The 24,209-nt window shown below is 38.9% G+C and overlaps 1 protein-coding gene across 6 annotated transcripts in view; it reads right to left on the minus strand.

The window, feature by feature from the left end:
• PDZRN4 (PDZ domain containing ring finger 4) overlaps positions 1-24,209 on the minus strand; it is a 249,698-nt gene that overhangs the window by 20,740 nt on the left and 204,749 nt on the right. For all 6 annotated transcript variants that reach the window (XM_013371796.3, XM_021284084.2, XM_065048648.1 and 3 more), the window contains 2 exons: positions 23,242-23,495; positions 21,800-21,902 (listed from right to left, as the gene is read on the minus strand). In XM_013371796.3, coding sequence (XP_013227250.2) covers positions 21,800-21,902; positions 23,242-23,495 — 357 coding nt within the window. The remainder of the gene's footprint in view (positions 1-21,799; positions 21,903-23,241; positions 23,496-24,209) is intronic.

Raw genomic sequence — 24,209 nt, forward strand, 5'->3', positions numbered from 1 at the left:
AAAGGACTGAGACTGGGGCCTTTAAATCAAGGCAAATGAGGAGCTGTGCACAAGCTGAAACCCATTGTCTTTCATTGTCCTGCCGGCACAACCTCCCGTCTCCCCACACTGAGACTGGACAGGGGCCCCAAGGACTGCTCCGAACAGAATTCCTTCGGTTGGGAATGACCTTGAAGTTCCTGTGGATGATTTGTCTCACAATGTTACTACAAAGCTATCCAAGTATTTCAGGCTGCAAACAAACTGAATCCTTTCAGTGTGCTGGCTCAATGAACAGAATAATTTAACCATTTAGGGCACGAAAGAGCAAAGGAAAATGAAGATGACCCTAGAGGCACCATCCTGGGAGTCCAAGAGGTTTGCTAAAACTGTCTTTGGGAACCAGCTGGTGACAAATACCAGTGACTAATATCCTCTGACTGGGAGGCACCAGCCTTGGCTGTACAAAGTGCTTGAGTTGCCAAAGCTTTCATTTCTCCTCCCAAGAGCAGAGCTTAGAGCTGAGATCTGTGTACTTAGTACTCTTGGGACTACCTCTGTCCTAAATTACTGTATGGGATGTAGTCCAATGATTGCACATGGCTGTGGCTGCTTAGAAGCAGTAGATACCTGTGACGGAAATACTGCTACTTAGTGTTAAAGGCCCAATAAACGTTTCAAGTTTTTCAATCTAGACTCAAGTACATACTTTCTGCTGCACATCTACATTTCTAACCTCACGACATCTTTTTTTGTACAGAAAATGCGATACATCCTGGTCACATTCAAACAAATCAGAGTGAACAAAGCAGCTTTGAAAACTTCAAAAATACTTTGCATAAAATATTACATAATTTCTCAGAGCAAAAGCCCACAAGTCCAGTCTTTAGCTTTATATAACAAGCACATCCGAAACAACATCAAAAGAAGGGCAGTAACTAAGACACTAGAAAACCTGGACCATCATGGTCAGAAGCATTTGACATAGCATTTTGCAACAGATGCTTTTTAGTGTTTTTGTTGTTGTTTGCTTGTTTGTTTCTTCCAACTGGTTTTTATCAGAAGAAACAATAAGTTTAGCAGCGGTAATGAATTTGTAAGAATGTAGTTTCCTTCTCTGAAATCCCTTGATAAGCATGCACATGCACACAGACACACACTCTGTCAGACACATACACATAGAGTTGGTTTCTCTTTGGGTTTTGTGTGTGTGCATGTAGGGACTGAACAGACAGTCTTCAAGATTTAGCATTTTAAAAATCTATGAGAAACAATTTTTGGGGATTCATGAAGTGTGCTGACAGACATATGGCATAAGAATTGGGACTGAGAGCTCAGGAGATGACAGCTTCCCTCTCTTTTGGGCACTCCGGGGGCAGCTGCCCCTCAACACAAAGAGTAGCCTGCTGCCAAGTGACAGAAATCAATGCCAAAATGCTAAATCTTTGACTTGCTGTTTCTTTGTGTAGGCAGAAAAATAATTCAGTGCATTGCTACAGTGAAGACAGTACTTTACATTGTTTTGCCATAAATTATTGGGTTAAAAGATAGACATGGAAATTAGAATAAGAAGAATAGAATTAGAATAAGAAATTAGAATTAGAAGAATTTCCTATCTTGAAAGACTGGGATAAAAATTTCCAAGGTAGCTGATTTCTTCAGACATAGAAAAGATAGTGAAGAGATGCAGATCATGCTCCTGAAAGACTGAAAACTGGTTATATTGGTCATCCTCTGAAGTGATGGAGTAGTGGCTGTAGCCTCTGGCTCCCAGTTAAAGGCTGTCATTCACAGCAATGATGGAAAACCAGTTTACAGGCTGTCAGCCTCAAGAGACATAAGACCAAACAAGGACCTGTCACCTCTTTGGGGAGGAAAGGCTAGGTTAATAATGTAATTTCTCTCAAGTGGTAGAGAAGTAGATCATAAATGTCATAAACTGGTCTGTTGGTTTTCTAGGATTGCTGAAAAGAGGTTAAGGGCTGTTAAAGGAGATCTTGTAAAAGTTTGCAACAGTTTGCAGTTACAGTAGGTCTTTCAACTAAAAGCTAGATTACAAAGAGTAAAGGTGATAGTCTGTTGGAAAACAGACCATGAACCAATCCTTCAATGACCATTCCTAAACAGCCTTCTAGGGCAAAAATGAGCTCTGAACAGGTTACAGCCTAAGAGGGAAGTTGGTGAAGTTTCTTTTTGCAGCACTCAGATGTAAGACAAGAGTTATTAATCTAATTATCTTGTGCTGGAATAATTACACACATGGAAAGCTTACTATACCCCATTTTTCTTTGCTGACGACTCTGCCAGTGGTCTCCACTGAGCCATGCACACCTATGAATCCTGTCCCCACTTCCTGTCAAGATTAGCTACTCCCTGTTCAATGACACTCAACTCATTTGCAGTGTGGCTGAGCTCTGTCCCGTCTATTCACTGCTTGTTGGTCTCTCTCATTTCTACTCAAACCATTCCACCCCACTCCACCAATGCAATCTTTCTGTCTTCATCTTCAAAGCCCTTCTCAGTTCACTCTTTCACTAAGCAACCCCTCACCCATATTCACAGACAGCAGCCTCACTCACCCTTTTCTCCCATTTTCCCCCAAACATTTCCATTCTCAGTAAGTGCTCACATTCACATAGCCCCTGCATCACCTTCCTTTTACTCTCACATTATAACCCATCCTGTTATCTCTACCTATAGAAGTCTGTAAAGAAATTGTAGCCTGGTAAGCAGGAAATCCCATCTACTAAAGTGACTGTGTCTCTGCATATGAATCATGCACACAGATGGGCTCTACTGAAATAATCTATTAATACTGACACTTTGTTCACCTTCTGCTTTCTCACCCTCCAATCCTTTGTTTGTCTTGCCTTCTCACACTTCTGTGTGATGACAAGAAACTTTTATACAGGTGGGAAATAAGGTAAACAAGAAATTGGATTTCAATACAAATTAGTTGTGATGAATAGCAAGCTACCCTCTTCCCAAGGAGGGAGACTCTCAAAGCCCATACAAGAACTTGCGGTGTTTGGATGAAACTGAACAGCTTTGAAACTCAGAATAAACTTGGGATCTGATGTGTCCCTTCCCCAGGGACTGCTGGGAAATAAAAAGGTTTAGGGAATTCCTGACACTCTCTGTGATAATAATATTTTTGTTGAATTTGACCTACTGTACTCACAGAATTAGTGAAGACATTGATTGAATTCTTTCCACTGAACTGTGCCTCTTGGACTGCTCTAGTTCAACGGAAATTTAAAGAGAAAAACACTGTCCCAGCTCTAAAGGGTTTAGAGTCCAGTTGCTGGACACTATGTTATTGTCTCATCTCATTCTATGCTAATTTTTACTTTTTGTCCACTCATGACTTACTGGATGTGAAATGTAATAAGACTAGTTTACTGTATGTACTGTAGACCAGTATAACTAACAAAAGGTAACCCATTATTCAGCATTATCCTATGACAAAGGTATAACAAAGGTAAACTCTACATGCAGCTACTTCATGTCCAAACATGATGTCCTAGGACCAGGAGTCTCCTGACATTATGCTGACAAGGAAAATTGCCGATTCCCTTTTCAATTTATTTGTGTAAGGCAACACACTGACCCATTTCCAGAACAGAAACCTTTAATAAGGAAACATTAAAAAAAGGTTGCCATTGCAAATGACAGAGGATGAGCTTACTGACTCAGGTAACTGGTTGCAAGATTAAGAAATGTAAACTTTCTGAAAAATCACTGGGTGTGTTTTAAATTACTGGGCATATGTTTGAGAGTCTTCCCTGGATGATGCTCTAGACTGAGGAAGGCAATTTCCCTACTTTCTCAAATTCATCATAATTTTGAATAAATTTAGCAAGATCTTGGCTCATAAGAGAGTTTTTTAGTAGGCTTCCAGAAGTCTTCTTCCTTTAAGTCCCTATTCCCTGTTCAATTGTAACTGCTTTGGTGCAGTCACCTCATTACCTTTTGTAGACTTGTTTTCCTTATCTGTAAGCAGAAAACAATGCAAACACTACCAAGGTAGCAGGCCATAAAAGAATAAATCATTACAGTGTTTCAGCGGCACTGTAGAAATATTATAAATACTCTACATCCAATATTCCCCGTTTGCCTTTATAGCAATTGTTGCACACCACTGAAAGGACCAAGAGAGACTATCAAAGTCACAACAGCTATTGAGTTCCCTTCACTCATCCAGTACTTCAGAGTAATGGGTCCCATGAACTCTGGTAACACCATTAGAAGGGACACAATGGAATCAAAACACAACAGTATTTTTTGTAAATGGACGATGTGTGATAATTTCAGTTAACATTTAAGTCCTCATTACAATGAGAATATATTCTCACCGTTTAGACACAGTCAAATACCAAATTAATTTTAATTCGTGTTATTCTCCAGTGTAACAGAACCTGTGATTCATAGTTCATAGCTCAGGGTTTGTATTTTTGTGACATGGTAAGACAGAGATTCCTAAACACGTTCTGTTTATGTCACTTATTTAATTTCTTAGCATTAACTAGCATCCACCTTGTCTCCTTAACTCCATTACCTTTAGAGAAAAAACATGTCAGCTTTTCATGTTGGTTATTTATCAGTAGAGTCCAGCCTGTAAAACCAAAACACTCTGCTTTTTTACCTCTCCCCTTCGAACAACTCCCTTGAATGGGAAAAAAAAAAAAAAATCGGAAAGAAGAAGGGAAGTTTTGCTATTTACAAGTACGGAATTGCCAGATTTTAAATTAGGAGCCAACTCAGCAGCACATATATAGTTTTCAGAAATGGAAGGCACCACAATATATGGGAGGATTTCTACTTCACCAGAAGATAAAAAGCTGCCAGTCTGGAAAAGTCCTTGTGTGGTGAAACAAACAGTACAATTCAGATATGCTTTATCTTCATCTTAAAATGCATGAAAGAGCTGTATCTTGGCTCAAGTCTCTAAGACGGCTGACAAATTCCATCTATTAATACAAAATCCACAGTAATGTAATGTGTTTTAAAGCAAAAGACTTCAGAGAAAGGCAGTTTGTGGAGGTCTCTCTGGGTTCAGCAATTTTTCTGTACCACAGGGTGATTATTAGTACCTCTTGGATCAAAATCAGATTATGAATTGTTACTAGTTGCTATTATTGCAACATCAAGGAAAATAAAACAAACAAAAAATAGAATTATATCTTCATAGACACCCAGAACAATGCAGTTATCACCAATTAGTGAATCACTGCCCATCACTAAATAAGTGGCCATGGATATACTCTGAAACAACCCCAGGAGCAAGCTGAAACACCTTCATGTTTTACCTCTTTATGAACCATTATCAGGTAGAGCTCCAAATGCTTTATGCAGTTTACCTTAAAGCTGGGATGACCTGAGAGTTTGCAAATGCTAAAATACACCAAGGTTTAGCTGACAGGTTTTATGATTATATCCTTGTTTTCTTCAGTTTCTTTCTCAATCACTTGCAAAGTAGTGCCTTTGTACCAGACTGCACTTTCAGAAGAAATCAAGGCTTATTGAATGCAATGAGTGGACCTGATATCTGACGATCCAAGGTGCAGAAGTGTAGTATTTAGCATAAATTCTAAGAAAAAGAGAAAACAAACCCAAAATAATAAAGCAAAATAAGAAAAGAGTAGTTACTTTTATATTTGGTTTTCCTTTTTACCTGTAGTAATAGCTAATGCTAATAGTTAATGCCCATCTTGCTAATGGCATAATTAACTGGATGATTGACTGAATGAATGAAGAACAAAAGGCCAAGAACACAGTACTTACAGAACAGCTCAATGAAGAATTAACTGAGAAAGTACATAAAGGTCTGACTTATTTTAATAAACTGGTTATACTGAAAAGAAATACCCATCCATCTGAGCTAGTGTCTCTCTTCTGAAGCATCAAATAAAAGTGCACAGGGACTAGAGGGACTACACACACCTTAAAATTCAGATTCATTCTTCAGTATTGTCCTGTGTCTGCCTCATTATAGGTGAGATCAACATCCAGTTTATACACATTGTCGAATTTTGGCTGCTCTTCACAATTTCTGTCTGGGATACTATAAACACATTGTCCCGCAAAGTCAGATCAGCTTTATCAGCCGCTCTTGCTAGCAGTTCCTATAAAATATGGAAACCAGGCAAAGCTTTCAACCTCATAATTGTGTTTAGTAATCCCAACTCTGCAGTTCTTATCACCAGGAAAGACATAGCACCTGGATTGTTATCACACAGAGCTCCAAACAAGTGAGCATCCTGGCAGCACCTTGATAATCACATCCACTTTCTTGGTCTCTTCCTCCACATGATTCTAACTTTTTCCAGGCTGACAAATCACCAGTCATTTACATTGCTACCTTCTATAATATTTACTCTTCAAAATGTCACACACTCTTCATAACTGGCAAGTGATTCTGCTCATCAAATAGAAATAAGATATACAAACAGAAGCACAGCTATCCCTTCACTCTTCTTATAGGAACAGTTCAATCTAATGAAGTCCTAGGAGGGTAGAGGGCTAACGGTGGAACTACTAAAAAGAAAAATTCAACTCAAATTCAGAACTGACGAGATTGGTATCACACGTTACATAAAAGCATATGTTGCAAATGAGTGTGGGTGTAAAACAGAGCCTGGATTTGCAACAAAAAAGCATAATCAGCTGAATGAATGGTGCTCTTCAGACTTCCTTTTATAACACCATTTATTTCACCCCTGACTTGGTACCATGCCATTGTGACTGTCACGTACAAATGATCAGGGTATGTACAATGAGTAAGACCACACACTTAAAAGAGAGGCCTGGTGTTTCAAACAAGTATCACATTTCACCTTACCCAGATCACGTTTCCAAATCTCTTAGCCAGGCTTTGTTCAGTAAGCAGTTATGTCTTTAACAACGACCAGAAGTAATTTGAGGAAACTCAGAAAAGAGATGTGTAAATCCTCAGGTCAGTAGAAATCATCACAATGATCCATTTTAAATATGACGAATTTTTTTCTATAGGCTACCTATCTCTGTTTAGATGGAGAGAGTTTGTGGTGCCTTCAATGTACACTTAACAATGTAGTTTCATTTTAAGGTAGATATTTAGTTTTCAGGCTTGGGGTGGGTGTTAAGTATTTGTGTGTGCATGTGTCCAAGTGTGCTGGAAGGTAGGGAGTGTGTGTTTGTAAATTTATGTATATGTTTATACGGGTACATACAGTATGCATATATCTGTGTGTAAGCGCATGCCAGGCACTGACAAAATGATCCATTTAAGAGCATGATTGCTGCTCTTGAAAACACAGAGATGATAAATACACTTACAATGAGAATGCAAAAGTGTCAGATGACACCACAATTCACAAAACCAGAGCAGTGACAACTGCAGCCATCTCTGGACTCTACTTTTTAATGACAAAACATGCAGAAGACTAATTACTTATTAATAACTGAAAAAAGAGAAATGGCAAAAGGAAACAAGAATTTTCAGCTTGATAAAAAAGCTCATCTGTCATAAGCTCATCTGCTCATCTGTAAAATGTTCTCTCACTTTACCTCGATGATAACTGCATGTTTAGGGTGAGCTACTGTAAAGAAACAGCTCACAGGAGAGTCTACAGAGAGGAAATGCCCATCACTGCAGCTTGCTTAAGTGTACCAATAAAAAAAGATCAAAACCGCCTGGGATTCTGGGGCTGCCAGACTGAGGGCAAGTAATATCACAGGCAAACAAAGGCTTCCTAGACCTGAGAACTATCCTAACGCCATCATGACTTACACTCTCTGTCAAAAGGATTTTCCAGGAAATATGTTAATGTCAATGTAACACAGGCTAATTGTAGGCTATGTGGCAGAAGTATACAGCATGAAACAGAGTGCAAAGAAATGTCCTTCCCTTCACAGGTCACTGCAGAGTCTTATTGTATTCTTTTCACAACAAATAAACCATATTTAAATGTTTGTAGTGGATTTAATTTACAAACACTGGTCAATTCCACTGGAAAAAAATGCTTCCATCAGAAAATCAAAGCTCTTAACTCCTCTGGTACCTTCACCATGGCAAGTAACAACCATTGTAGGATTTTAGCACATTACAATTCAGTTTTAGACCTGTTTTGTAAATACTTATGGAGATTTGGTAGAGTTCAAGATTTTGCTTTTAAAGTGATTGACATTTTTGAATTGTGAAAATAATGTGAAGAAATAAGTTCATTTTCCTCCTAACACTCCCAGTATGTCCTGTTATGCAGATTTTACATAGATAGGCACATCCACAATATACTCGGGGGCTATTTGGATGGAAATAGAAAAGCTATGGAGCAAGACAGAGACAGCCTAGATGTAAACAAGCTGGAACTGCTGGCAGCTGTGCTGTTACAAATAAAATTGCATTCCCCACTGTAGTCTCACTTATCAATTTTGACAGAAGACTGTCCTGACTTCTCATAAACAGCATCGAAAAGGACAAATCACATTGGGTGTCAGATTTGCCAGAATGGATTTGGTTGGTATCTTACCACAAAGAAACAGAGGGTTATCTCCATTCCACATGGTGGGGAAAAACAATGCTCTGTCCAAGGGGTGGGGGCTCTACCTCATACGATGAAGTCTAATTTAATCCTCATTTTTTAAAGTCTGGTTAGATTTAAGAATCTCTGACACAAGATTTGTTTACATCAAAGCAGAAAGGAAAAAAATCAGCAAGCATTTCTCAAATGCATAATCCAAAAGCAAATACAACACAGAATAATAAATATTTAAAAACAAAATCATTTTCTTGCTGATCCCTGCTTTATAGCTACACTTAGAGGCGCATGCTGCTTTGTATCCATACAAAGAATGCTCTGGGACAGCAGGATGCTGTAGACAATGATACCAGTGTTTAAAAAAACAAAACAAAACAAAAAAATACAACAAAAACCAGAATTAATATGCTGACATATAGGCACCTATTAATAAAACATTATCTTGCAACTGTGGGAGCAGAATTTGGCCCTGTAGCTGATGAATCCTTTGATAATAAAGAAGGTCCATTTGACATGGGAATTCATTCTCTCCTTGTAGCTCTGGAGAGAAAATCTTTGGTGTGCACTACGCTACCATGTAGGAAATCAAACAATGGAGTAAGTTCAGGCATGGCAAGCCTGAGAGTGCATATTCAGCAGTCTGATGTGTGATGATCAGTAACAGTCTGGTGGCCTTGAGTGGGAGGAGGAAGACACCCAAGTGCCAGCTGAGACTCCTGGGGGGTGAGCACAGGGGATGGATGGCAGTCACTGAGCAGATGGGGGAACGGGTTGGGTTGGATGAACGGTAGAGCTGGACTATGAACGTGAGAGAACTTTGATCACAGCACTATGAACAAATCTAGTGTTGCAGTGGGAAGAAGGGTTTAAGCATATGGGAATGAGATAAACACAGCTTTTAATTCTGCAGACCTTCCAGTCTTGGTGTAGCCTTTCTGACTTGCTTTTAAAGGATATTTTAAGCCTTGAACTTAAAGACACATGGTGGACTTCACAGTGAGTGTATCTCACAAGGATATCAAAGATGGGAAAAAAGAAATTCTTTATAGATTACAGGCTTCCTGGCTGCAAAAGCCTCAACAGCTGGCAGTGTATCTTCCAGGAACTCGCAAACATGCACTCGAACCTCAGTTTTCCCCCTTAGCTAGCATGCATAATACCAAATCTTCAGACCTCTATCAAAAAGATGAATCGAAAAATCTACCCTTATGGGAAGTATTAAACACAAAGTACCCTAAATGCTATTAAAAACCTTCTTTCCCCTATTGTCTGGATGATCATACTTACCGAACAGTAAAATATCGTCAGAATATTTGGTTATTTCAAACAAGCCATGGACTTACTTTTCTCCCTAATTGTTCCACCTCCCCATTCATTATCTTTATCACTGTTTGTTCCTCATGGTACAGTATGAATGCTAATTTATTAGAAGTGTTTAACTACATCAATATATTTTCCTATGTTATGTATGCATATATGTTTTCACCTGCTTGAGACCCAACACCCCTTCTGCTATGTTCTGCACTTGAGAAAACCATTAATTCTTGCTTTCTGAGCAGAGATCCATGATGAACTGCCTGTATATAGTATTTCTCAGCAGTCAGCTTTGATCCTCACTTCTGGTCTTTCACTCACTATAAGTGTGAAGTTTCAAGGATATGAGAAGAGTTAGAAATATAATTAACTATTACAGATGATCATATGTAGTTAAGGGTTTTCTTTTCACTAATCTTAGATTCTACACTCTCTCTTTCTTCTCACTGAGCAAAGTAGGTGGGAATAGCACAGATGAGACAGAAACTCAATCTTGTGCTAAAATAAGTAGACTGGAGTAGTAACTACTCCATTGTGCAGTGTGTGTGAATATACTAAACTGTCACATTGGCTCACAGCCTCTATTCCAAAGGAGTCCTCTTCTTTTGGGCAATTTTGACAAAAAAATAAAAGAAACAGAATTATTATTACATGTATTTGAAGTAAAAAATTCTGACTTTTCATTAAAGCTCCTATCCTGACCCCCATATTGAAACTCTTTGGCTTTCACCATTGAAAAATAAGAGATACAACTAATGAATCACTGGTCTGAGCCATTTAAGTTGGGGATGGGGTGAAGGGGGGGGAGGGGGGGGGGCGGGGGGGTGCGGGAAATAGAAAGAAACTGTTCAAACCTTACCAGTCAAAATTTGGGATTTCAGGGATTTCCAAAATTTGCTCCCCAATCTGTTTTCCAATGAAAATGGCTTTGACATAAAATATTAGAACAGACCTTCTCTTGGTTATCAGGCAGGAATACAGCACTCTGCATCTGCTTAGAAACCAGTTAACTAGTTAGGACACTGGAGCACATCTCCTGTGAGGGGAGGCTGAGAGAACTCCATTCAGTTGGCCTTTTGAAGAGAAGTATTTTCTCAAAAATTATTGCTTCCTTCAACACCACATGCCAGGACCCAGAGGAATCAGAGCCAGACTCTTCCTACAGGTGCACAGTGACAATCAGATAAGAAAACAGACACAAGTTGCTACTCAGGGAATTTCAACTAGATATCAGGAAAGGACTTCTTACCAGAAGGGCAGTCAAACACCGGAAGAGCTGTCCAGAGGTGTTGTAGACTGTATACTATAAAATATAACCAACTATGACTATATCAGCTATACAATCGGCATCCACTTCTTTGTCCCTCTACGACAGGCTGTCTCTGCCATTGCTGGACTTGCCTCAAATAGTGGTACTTGAAAGCAACTCAGAAAATTTAGTGGTGACATCTACTGAAGGGAAATGGACAATATTAGCACATGACATCTGTGCTTAAGCCTTTACAGTGACTTCTCTTACATTTCTGTTTGACATTCATTGTGTTGGAGATTGAGGTCTGGAAAGGACCCAATACCCGCAAAAGCTCTGTCTGCTTGGAAACCAGTCTCTGCACTTGAGACTGCCAGATATATCCTCTTCTGTCCATGCATGCCCTGTTTGATAAACCATGGATCTTCTAAGAAGACCCCTATGTCTGGAGTGTTCCTGACTCTAAGTGTATAAAAACATTCAAATCTGATACACTCCAAAGGGTAGAGGAAAACCTGTTGAAAGGAAGAAGGAATTACGATAAGATCAGGAGCTTCAAGCCCCTGGTAGATAGCTATTCCCCTTCCAAAATCACATATATTGCAGCTGTTTCTAAACCTGATTCCCAACTCTCCTAAGTTTAGAGCTCTCTCTAAATTGTAGTATGTGCATTTTTCTAGCCAACAAACCTTAGATACACAAAGTCCACAGGTTTATGGGTTATCACAGCTGCAGTTCAAATCAGCTGAGAATCACTTGGCATAACCAGCTTTCACTTTTTGCAATAAATTTCACCTATTGCAGGTAAAATCATACTTTATTTTTGCCGTATTTCAAAATGTTACTGCCCAGCACTTGGCTCTGTAAACATCATTATGACTGCCGCCTGCCTGCTTTGGGCCTGAAACGTGTCAAAAGATTTATCTGCCTCATCAGCACCTTCTAAACACCCAGGCAGCCAATCGAAATGGGGAGGCATAACAGATGTGCCAACATCTGCTGCAGCGAGCATTTATCTGGACAGCAGAACATGTAGCTGTAGATTCAAACTCCTAACCAGTTACAATTCCACACATTTGGACAGGCTTGATCTACAACTGTGTGAAGGCTATTTTTAAGTATTAATTAAAATCAGGTTGAAAACATAATTTTTCAGTTTTAGACAGCTCTGAGAAATATACTTTCCTGTAATTCGCTTTATGCATTTCAGACACAATAAAGGCAAAATACTATGAAAAAGCTATATTTAAAGTTAAACTTATAAAATTAGAAATTCTTAGAAAGCACTAAGCTAGCTACATTTCTACCCCACCCATGCTGTTGTTTACTTTGAGATACATTCATATTAAAATATGTAAAATCAAAATATGCACAATCAAAATATGCAAATTTTAATCACATACATGTGCCTATAAATCAAGCACATGAAGCAATAGCCAATGACTTTTAAAACACAATTTCATTTTCCTGGCACCAAAATGAGGTCTATGGGCACCATATCCATGCTGAGCTTCAGCTGCTCAAACTTCTGTTGCACATGGAAATGTCCTCCACCCCCAAACACATACTCGTATAGATTGATGAAATCATGAGATGAAATACAAAGCAAACTCATCATCTGCTTTTTTGATGCACAATACAGTTTCACCTGTATTCCTGCTCACCAAACCATGCCCTCCAGGAATGACTATCGCATTCTCTTTGAAGAGCTACCTCATTAAATAAAAAAGCAAACTTCCAGAGAAAAGACCTCTCCTGCTTTTTTGATTTCTGCTCTGAAGGCCCAGCACGCATAATACTGAAACCTTGTTTAAAGTCCATTTTCTTGTAAAAGGTTCCCTCTTGCTAGTGGGATTCAGCCCTTGCTTCCTGTGCTCTTGAATTTCCCAGGATATATGCTTTAAAATAGTGACATTATAATAAGCTGGTTGACATGACTTAGGTTATTTTTAAAAGAATATGTAAAAGAAACTATTTTCTCCCATCTTTTGTCTGTATAGCTAGATTCCATGTCTCCAAGAAATACTACACAAACTTTCAAGCACAACACATTTGAAAAATAGTATTAATAAAACCCTTAGAAAAATTTTAACTGGAAAGCATATATGGAGGTATGTGGTATAACAGTATAAAAACTGTCTAAACAAAGCATTTCTCCAAAACAGAAGATTTATAATCCACAGATTTCCATAAATACAAAAATATTGCCAGCACCTTCCTCTTCCCTTGCTGAGTGAAAAACACGTGACATATATTGAAATGTTGCCCAACAATAAAGTGCTGCTGAACTAAGCTCACTTTTCTTCATTTTCCTGGGAAAACATAAGCTCCAACAAGGGAGAATTTTTATTAGCTTTCAGGTGAAATGAAGAGTAACCCTGTGTTTCTTTTATGAAATCATGAAACAAAATAAATATCACTGACGTGATATATTTTCCTCCTGTTTTAAAACACAATAAATGGTAATCACTCTGATAAATTTGCCCATGGCAGTTTTGAGTCTTTTTCTCCCTGTTCTCTCATGATCCTGTGTAGTTATGGACACAACTAAAGACACTAAATTGGGATATTCATTACTTAGAGGAGGTGAGATGACAGTAACTTCATCTACTTTGAATATCAGAATTTTGTGATGACATATAGCAATACACTCAAAATTAACAAACAAACAACAGTGGCAGAAACTACGCTGACATCCTCTTCCATTTAAATGATCCAATGACTAGCAAGGAAGAAGAGGGATTTAATGGCCAAAAACGAGATGCACTACAAGTAAAGGCTCTTGGGTTTTACTGCCAGTTCCATCACTGACTGAGTTGGCAAGGCTCTCAATAAAACTGTCCTTAGTCCACCTGCTTGTGAATTCCTGTACCAGTGCAGGACATAGTAACACTGAAGAACATCAATGGAATGATGCTAAGTTTAATTAATACTTGAAAAGTTACTTCAATTCTTAAAAGACAGATGAAAAAGTAAAAGGAAATGACTGCTCCTTTTACCGCTCCTTTGCTCATTTACAGCATACAATTGGCCAGAATTAGGGAGAAATTACATATTTATTATTGTCCATGTGTAAATTATGCTGAATTAAATCCCCAGGCATTTTAAAAATAAAAACACCAGTGAAATACATAATCTTGAGCTGTAGTACACCAAATGTATGCTAAAAGTGTCTCCGTTTAATCATTACACAGTGCTATTCAAATAAGTACAGAAAAAAAAAAAATTCCAGCGCCACTTCTCCATTTTAACTGTGACATTTGCCATTTTTACTCCATAGTGACAGTCAGCTGGATCACAGGTCAAGTGTTAGCAGCTCAGAACTCCTTCTGAGTTCAAAGAAAAAAAATTCGAGGAAGGGTTTTAGAAGCCTCGATCATCATAGTGTTTTCTCAGGGCCAACTGAAACAACTCTATTAATCTATTTACTTGTCCAGGAGACTTCCACACAAGCTTTTCCATGAACAGCTTTAAAATACAGCCCATCTTTTTCCCTGGATTTGTATGATACAACAGGTAGGAATGGAAAAAAAACAAAACAACAAACAAAACACCACCCCATGACCCCACAAAGCAGAAAGACTCTCCTGAGCAGTCAAGACCACCGATCGCAGGCACACACAATACCTGTTCACTTCCTTCATGACACTTCTTAACGGCAGATGCTATGTAATATTAAGAACTGCCACAAAAAATCAGAATAACGGTGTCAGTAAAATGTTTCTATACCGTGGGGCATCCATGATGCAGCCATAGGTGGTTATTAACTGATGATCAGAAAATAAACACAACACAGTAAGTCTCTGAGCTGTCAGATTAGTCCTTTCACTACAGCAGCAGCTGTGTAAGGCAAGGCATGTGCTTCTCCATTGCAAATCTACACCACGTTCACCAGCAAGTATTTTCACATTCCCTGTACCATACCAGTCAGGTCTGATGACAATGGAAAGACACAACCTTGTCCACCATTTCAGCTCTTCTACACTGCAACACCCATATCTGCATCAGGATCCTCATTTCTTGCAGCCTTCTCTTTTAAATTACATCTGGTAGTTGCTGAATTAAAAATCTACCTTTTATTCGCTAAAGCCTCTCTTTTCATTCATTGCAAGTTTTAAGAAGTTCAGGAAAAAAGGATCCAATTGCAGTAGGGCATACAGAAGAAACAAGCACAACCTGATGGCAAGTCACAGAGCTATTATAGTGGTTCTGCCCCCTCACAGCACTGTTACCCTACCTGACCACGGCTGCAGCTTGGCTTGAGTGATCCCTGACAAAACAGGGTTTCTCTCTCTCTTGTGCACTCCTTTATATTATTAAATTTTTAAAAATACTTAATAGCTGTACTCTTATCTCAGAAAGGTCTTCTGTTTTGATGGTTACACATGCATCTTCTGGGTTAGCTTCACTGTATAGAACCACTCATCAGGTGACAAAACAAAAGACCCTGACTGCAGCAATCAGGAGCACTGCCAGTGTGTGCACAGAAGCTGCTTTCATAAAAGCTGTTTATTCAGGTGTTAGCAATTGAAGCAAGAGCTCCAATTGTGTTGCTGTTAAGTGCCTGCAATGCTCACACAGGGGTGTTTGCAGGCTATCACAGGTCTGAAGGGAGCTGTTACAGGCTATCAGCTCAGTAATCCTCATGTTAAAAAGACCTTAAATATGTATTTACAAGATAGACAGATCTGTTTGGTTTACTGGTTAAATAAGCTATGTGTTGAAAAGGCCTTAAACATGAATTCACAGTGCAGGCAGGTCTCTTTTGGCCAATGACAGCAGTGGTGGGCCTTTCGGTCCAGAGACCACACTTCGGTGGCCCATGGGGGCCTCAATCCACAAGTACTTACATGTTCAAATAACTTTATTCAGATAAAGAGCCTCACTCAGATTTCTACTCTGAACACAGTTACTCCTTCTTTTGTACCAATGGAATAAACAAACAAACAAACACCAATAAAATTGATCACTTCAAAAGTGTTATGTCACAGAAAAGTGACATTTGAATTTGTGCCTGAATACCAACCTTCCCTCATCATGATGGGATGAGCGTTACTGGAAGGGTAAACCAGTGGTTTACCGCTGCATTGCATCTGCACCATGCTCAGGCATGGCGACAGAAACAAAGAGAACAGGACAAAATTTTCCCCTATGGGAGTTTTAAGTGTTCAGTGAGAAGGGGCCTACACAAAACCTCACTCATGGCCAATTCTGAAAGTTTTCTAGCTTTTCTCTTCAAGTCCCATTTTTAGTCAATTGTGAAAACAGCCAACAGCATCCAATCCATAAATGCTCAGGTCAATAGGAAAGCTTAGCAATATCAATGAGTTTGGATCAGGCCAGAGGTAAACTTAAAGGACTAATCCACATTTACAGTTAACAGATTTATGAGTGGAAATGAACGGCTGTGCATAACCATAAATTATTACATTCAACATGCATACACACACATTTATTTCCTTATTCTGACTGAAAATCTGTCCCTTGGGCCTACAAAGCAGAACATGAACTGAAGAGTATTAAGCAACCCTTAGAGCACTATGGGTTGCTCTGGCTTAGTAGAGATGTTGATGATGGAGTCAAGCTTCTTTCATATTAAACTTCTAATTTCCAGAGGTCCTATTTTCCAAAGCATAGGAGGAATCAAACTAGCACATATGTAGTTTCTAGCTCAGCCTCCACATTTCATAGAGGCATCAGGTGGAAAAATCTCATGTGCCTTTTTGCTCAAAATTTCATGCTCTTTTGTGGCTGCTGTTTCCTGCAGAACCTCTGATCCTTTCATTGTCTTGGACACAAAAGGCTTCATAAAAACAGACCACAGAAAGATTTTACCTGCACATGCCTCATGGTTGTCTGTTGATTTAGTGACATGCACTAACTTCCTGAGCAAAATAGTAAAATAAAGAAGCTCTGTGGTTTCTAAGACCTTAAGTGAAGGGCATCAGAATACCTTGTAATTTCCTACAGGGTCAACTTAGCCCTTAGGAACTTGTTAGTGCCCCAATCTGTCAGCACTAGATTTGCATGCATTAAAACTGGAGTCATCACACACAGGCGGGCTAACACAATGGCTGCCATTCTGCCTGTTTCACTCCGAAAACACTAATCCTGGCATGGTGGACCATTTGTGTTCGTTTTCCAGCCTCCTGCAAGCTATGACATTGTACTGAAGCAGTCACCTGTGCCTTTGCCTAAAAATTAGAATAATGAGAGTTAAAAAGTCTTTTAGACAATTATGCTGGTCTCCTTTCCACATCTACATCAACTAACACCTAAACTCCCTCCAAAAAAAAAACCCTTTCAGTTCTGAGAGCAAGCTTCAGCCTACTCTTCCTCATCTATGCAACAACAGTTACCTCAGCCCACTGCAATTCCTTATCAAGGATGTCTACTTTTGCTGTTTGTAAGAAGTATTCAGCTAGAAATAAGAATATTTTCCTCAGATATATGAGATTTTAAAAGCTGTAATTCCCCAGAGACACAGGTTCTCACAACAGAAACCAATCACTTCTCACTTCGCTTTTACTCAAAAGCTACTTCAGTACATGGACGGTACGAAGGTCTCTGCGCTTGGATAAGGACTTGTTGACTAAACAACACTACGTGCTTGTAACATCTTATTTTCTTCTGCTCCTCTTGAAAGGCAGTCTCCTCAGACTGAATATGTAGGACCAGTCATCAGCGATGCTTTCTGTTGTCAAGCTTTACATTTACAACATACTGATTGTTTGTATTTGTTTGTTTTGTTTGGGGGGTTTTGTTGTTTTTGTTGTTGTTTGCTTGTTTGTTTACCTATATTTTCACAGATCCACCATTTAAGTGACTTTGAACCCTTAATTTCTGTATTATGGCCAACATTCCAAAGCAAGTATATGATGTTTCTCTCTCCTGGATAGTAGGTTCAGAAACATTATTAAAGAAGTGCATGTCTGTTAGCTTATTTACTCCTCTCCAGCACCAGTATCCTCTATTATTACATGGAAAAATTTTAGAGCAATGTTTAACACTGATCTACTGGGGGTTGTGATGCTTTGAGTCCTTTAACCTCATTGGTACCAGAGAGTGTGATGTATACTCTAACATCATATGATGTAATTCCAGCAGCACAACAGCCACTCACAGCCAGACTGGGTGGGTTTGTCCTGAATCTCTTTGGCTCTCATTCAGTGATATTGACTGCAAGTCCAACTGAGCATTTACAAATCGCTCAATATCTGCTTGATCTTAAAAGTCCTCATGGGTATCTGGCTACATCAGCGTCGCAAATCTTTTGACCTCTTTCTGCCAACTGACTGATGCTGGCTCTGACCCCTGTCTCAGTATCTACCAACAATTTGGATTCCTTTTGGACAAGTTTCATAGCAGCAGCACAAGGATGCTTAAGTTGGCTATCAGCAGTCCCCCAGCTTCATCATCTTTCCAGCCATTTGTTTAAAGTATGGTACTGCATGGAGCCTAATGAGCCTTCCAGGGAGTTCATGCTTCCAAGACAATTGGCTCATACTTGAGTTTATTGCACTGTGACAATCTGAGCACAACCCACTGGGTTTTTCTAGCTTACAAATGGAGTAGTCTTGTAATTGTTAAATCCTACCAAATCCATTGGCAAGCATATCTCCAGTGCTGGCTATCGTATGTGATCCTCCTGTTTGTTTCTTGTAGTGGTAACTCAGGTACTTAAACACCAGCACATATGTGTAAGCAAGTTCCAAGCTAATCAAAGCTTTACAGAATATTTCCTTTCTTGGAAAATATTCTTGGTTTTAGCACCCGAGTTGCTCGTGATCTTATTTTCTTACTTCCTAATTTGGCTGAGTATTTTGCATTTGTGTCCCAGAACTGATGCATTCTTCACTTATAAACCATTTCTAGGAAATAATGAAGTGCTGCTCTTGCTCTTTTTCTGCTCACTGTCTTGTTTCAATGCCTTTCTGAAATCTCCAGGTTTAGCTTGGAATTAATTTGAAAATTATTAAGTTTGTCATGGAGACCTGTGAGCTTTGTATCTGTGTCCTTTTAGTACAATGGAGACACTAACATGCACTTTGTTAACTGGACCATACTCCTAACACCAGGTACCTCTTTTGCTGTGTGTGATTAGTTAAGGTTCACACCAGAAAGTTGTCATGAAATAAAAATGAATGACAAAATCAGGGAGCACTTATACAATCCTCCTTCTACAGAAGGCACAGTAGTAACAATAAACCTCTTTCCCCTAAACACAGAGAAATCAAATGGTGGGAGACAGGGGATCTGTGCTTCTGCAACCCACAGAGTGACATGAGCAGAGATTCTGCACTCCCTCTTCTTGCTGCTTTTACCTTAGACAGTGGATGGACAACGCTGACTTTATAAGCTGTTGTCTTCCCAAGTGCTTGAGCATTTTTTCCTTCCCTGATGCTGCTGCCACAGCACAGCAGCTTATGGAGCTATGCTGGAAATCAGACCAGGCAGCTGGGCTAGGTTAAAAATAACCTTTCTAAAAATCTATTAAAAAAAAAAATACTACTTCTCACATCTGTTTCACAAAAAGTAATGCTGGCATAACTGAGAGGCCAGAAAACATCAGTGCAAGGGTGGGACTGAGTGGCCACAGCAGGATACACCTAAGCCAGTACTGTTGTAGGGACCTTGACAGCATTGGACCACAGCCTCTGCTCTGCTCACTGTCCTGCTGCTTCTCCCCCAGATCAGTATCAGCAGATAGTAAATCCCTTTTGACTCTGTTTTTTGTGAGACTTTTTTTTGGATGCAGAGATATATCTCTGGGGACAATGCTCTCAGTTGTTGCATATACTAGTTACGGCAAAGGAACTTAATGTCTTATGAGGACCTCAAATACAGATAATACATCCAATGAGTAACCTAAATCATAATATTACCATAGGGGCTTAAATTTTGGGAATGTCTTCCTTGTTTAAAGCTCCGCTAGTTAAAGGTTCTGAGATGTTCTTGTTTCTCCTTCAAAACTTTCATATTTAGTATAATGTATTCTTCTCAAAGGAAGCTAGACAGTTCCTTCCCTATTTAAATTTCAAATGAAACACTTTTTTTCAGTCACTCATTGAATTTGCCTTGGGCAACTGAATCATAGCTGACAGCAAATTAATGACTATGATGGTGTGATTAGTAGCAATTACAGGCAACTGAGAACCTGTCCAAGCATTTGCCTCTGCCACAATACTTATGCCAGCTATTATTAGGGATTAATAATGGTCATAAAGAGGACTTGATTCCACCAGGAAGACTCTTTACAAATTTGAAATATGTTAGGATTTTAACATGTCACCAATATTCTCAATAAATGGTGAAAATTATTTTTATCTAACCATTATTTTACTAACATTCTTTCTGGATGCTAGCTTATTTAAATATTATTAGAACAATTGTTTCTATTACATTTAAGGAAGAAGTACCATAAACAAACACATTTGACAGAAAAATTTAATATTACATTACACATGGGGAATCAAAATAGAACTTAAGCCCTGAGACTCCCAGGCTGTGAGATATCACACCAAAACCCAACTGGGAAGAAATAATGATTTCACTAATCCCTAGTAATGATTTTTTGAGGAGTTTAAATAAAAGTTTGCTTGTTCTGATTGAGATTCAATAAGTAGATGTTATTGGATTTTTCTGCATCCTGGGGGAAGAACTTCACATTCCCCAGGCTGCTAGAAGCAAAGAACAGTGGCCTGAACATGCAATAGAGCATCTTATCTGCTAAAGACACGATAAAAGTGAACACACTGCATATTTGCCAAAGCTTTCGTCATTAATTTCATTTCCAAATGTCAACCAGTTATGTGAAGCCTTTAAAAAGGTTTCTTAAGGTAGAGCAAACAGGAGGACAGGATATTTTTAATCTTGTGCTAAATATATTTAATTATTTATAGTCACTCCTATTTAAAATACAGTAACTTGAACTTACGCAAAGACTCAGCACTGTTTAATAATAAAAAGAACCATCTGCTTCTTATGCCTGTTCCTACAAATATTTTGTTACTGGATGATAGTGGAAAACATGAAAAGCTAATGACTGGCAGACAAGAAGACTATTTATACATTGAAATGAAAATCTAATGAAGAGCAAGATAACCAACCACATGTCATCATTTTGGGAAGCCTCACATAATGATTTTCCAATGACTCAGAAACGCATTCACCCTTATCATGGGCGAGTACAATGCACTAAGAGCAATGGGAGGTTTGTGGTACAAAGCACAATTTCTTATAACTGCAATACTTACAATATCAAATATCAAAGAGCAGGTAAATAGAAATTACATTCATTTTCATAGTTGCAGCCTGATCTTACAAACACTCACAAGCATATGGAAGACTGATCCCTAAGGTGTGAGACACAAGGCAAATTAATTCTTAAAATTAGGGAAGAAAAAGCAGTTAAGTTTCCAGTTACCATTTTTAATTTCAGAAAGGCTTGCTTTAAACTGTGAAACCAAAGCATCTGAGTTACAGTCTCCAATGTGCAAAGAGGGAACATGTTTAAAAAGCCTCCTGGAGTTGTATGTAGCCACCCACACTTCATGTGTGTAGCCTAGCTCCAGTAAAGCCTGTGACATTACATAAGTATAAAATAAAATAATCTTTGATGTCAATTTTTTAAGAAGTATCCCTACTATTATTTTTCTCAGAAGACCCTGCTATCAGCTGTGCAAACACTGTATCTGTAATAACAGTAAGAGAGGCAGCAGTGTGCCAGTGATCTTACCTCATACTCAAAGTCCTCTGCTCTATCTGCATCAGCAGGCAGGCTGGAAAGATACTCATTACCATCATAAAATTCATGCTCCACTGGGTGAAGAGAATGGCAGCTATGTGGAACAAAGCAGTACAACAACAGCAAATAAGCCAATAGGGTTTTTTTTAATTAAAAAGTGATTTAGAACCCCCACTTCTCTGTACTATAGTTTTCTCATCTCTGGAATGCTATGCTGAATGGCCTGACAGCCTGAAAGAAACTGTGCAAAGTTGCAAGGACTGTTTTATTTTCAAAAGATCATACTCCAGAGGAGTTCATTTTGCTGGGTTCATCTTCTGTCAGATATACATAGGGTGTTTTCTTAAAAGGATCTGTTTCAGGCCAAACTACTTGATTGTGACAATTTGGGATTCCTTATGCTCATAAATGTATCTAACTCCAGATTCACGTGCTACGTCATGGCCGGGGTCAACTCACTAATTATTTGGTTACAAAATACTGAACATCCACACTCTACAACCCATTTCAGGCTCACAAATTGTTCAAGAACTTTCACAAAACAACTTGCATTATCCTCTTCTGTTAAAGTGCTAACAGGGTGGCTAAGGGCATTTGAGTAACTGCACACTTAGAAATGTCAGTAAACTGCACTGTTAAATGGGCTTGGAGCACAAGGAAAGAGGTCTTGCAAATGCGCACTTAGGTACAGCCTTTGACCCAAAGCTGAATCCCAACCACGCAGCACCCAGTGTGGATCTACCTTAGCAGAGGTAGGAAACTTTCCCTCATGCTGAGGGCATAGGAACTTCAGTCACAGTAGCAGGCAGTTTAGTAATATCCAGTAACTCAAATATCCAGTAGGCTCAATCCAGCATTTGGGTGGCAAGTTCTCTCTGAGACAAACAAACCCAGCTTACCTAGAACTTCTAAAAATGGAGCTACATCCAAGTAAAAAGCGGTATGTTCTCTATTATTAATAGCATCAATTCTGCAGAGATGCATGGCATGCCAGTAAGTCAGTGGGAAAGCTCTAGAGCTATCATAGCTGTGCTGGCTACAGACAGAGGGCAAGAATCAACCACTACATGGTGTTACGCGTGAAGTGGAACACAAAGAGGAAGAAGCCTATTCCTCATTTTGAATAGGCACCACTTGCTGATGTTTGCATTCAATTAAGTTTCAAATAGTATCTATTCAACCAAGGGATAATTTAATTAACATCATTTGACAGGTAAAATTGTACTTTTGATCTCAAGTTTTTGAATTGTTTTGCTTTAGATAATCCATAAGCGCATTTTACAAAAATGGTAACTAAAGACCAGATGGGACACTGGTTATGAATGACATAATTTATTTAAAATGTTCCTTAGACTTTTTCAAGAGAAGACTAAGAGCCTCCCACTGCAATGCCTCAATCCCACAGGTAAACAGCAGGAGAAGATAACCCATACCTGTCTGAGAGCAGAAAAGGGCAGATATCAGGAACTGGTGGTGTGGAAGGTCTTAGTTTGGCTAGAGCCATGATGTGCTCAAAAGTGATGTCAGTCTGAGTACTGGCGTCCACAAGCCGAACATCCTGAGAGCTACCATGAGCTTTGCTAATTGGGGCTCGTCGTAAAACCTGAACTACAATTGGCTCCTTGGCATTGCGAAAAGCTTCCACTGCCTCTTCGTGAGTGGCCTTGGAGAGGTCCTTCCCATTGACCTAAAGAAAAGGAGAAAAATATAAAGATTACTCTCAAGAGCATAAAAACATAGGTGTAAGATATAGGGGGATAAATTATTTGTGCAGTACATCAAACAACGGCTGACATTGACTGGACCTTATTTTGGCATCCATGCAAGAGGGAAGATAAAGCTGGAGGGAGAAAGAAATTCTTTAATCTATGCTACCCATTAGAAATTATTTGAACTCTTCCATAACTGTCCCAATGGAATCAGAATATGGCAAAGAAACTACAGCATTTTAAAAGGACATTCAAAATTATTTCCTTCATGCTATTTTATTTACCTCATAAATACAAATAAAAAAGGAGAGGTGCCTTTAATTTTCAATTTCAGCATCTTCCGTGGCATGCAACTGTTTCAAAGGATTTCTGGCACAGCATTGTTATTAATGCAGATGTTAATAAACATGTCTCTGATGTCTAAAAAGAAACAAGGCAAATTTTCAATGTTTTGTCACCTATCTACTATGGCCATTATACAATCATTAAGACCAAAGATAGGAAGATTTGACTAACACAGCTGCTGCTCTTTAAGGAAAGAGGAATCTAAATGAAACAAACTGAAGATACAATTTGTTACAAACAGACAAATAATAAACCAAACAAAATTATGCTACAAATGCAGCATAGCTTGGCAGAACTACAAGACTGTGGCAAGGTTTCTCTCTGCTACGAGCAAAGCAGCAAATTCC

Source organism: Columba livia, chromosome 1 (genome assembly GCF_036013475.1).
Source record: "Columba livia isolate bColLiv1 breed racing homer chromosome 1, bColLiv1.pat.W.v2, whole genome shotgun sequence".
NCBI classification, from domain to species: Eukaryota; Metazoa; Chordata; class Aves; order Columbiformes; family Columbidae; genus Columba; species Columba livia.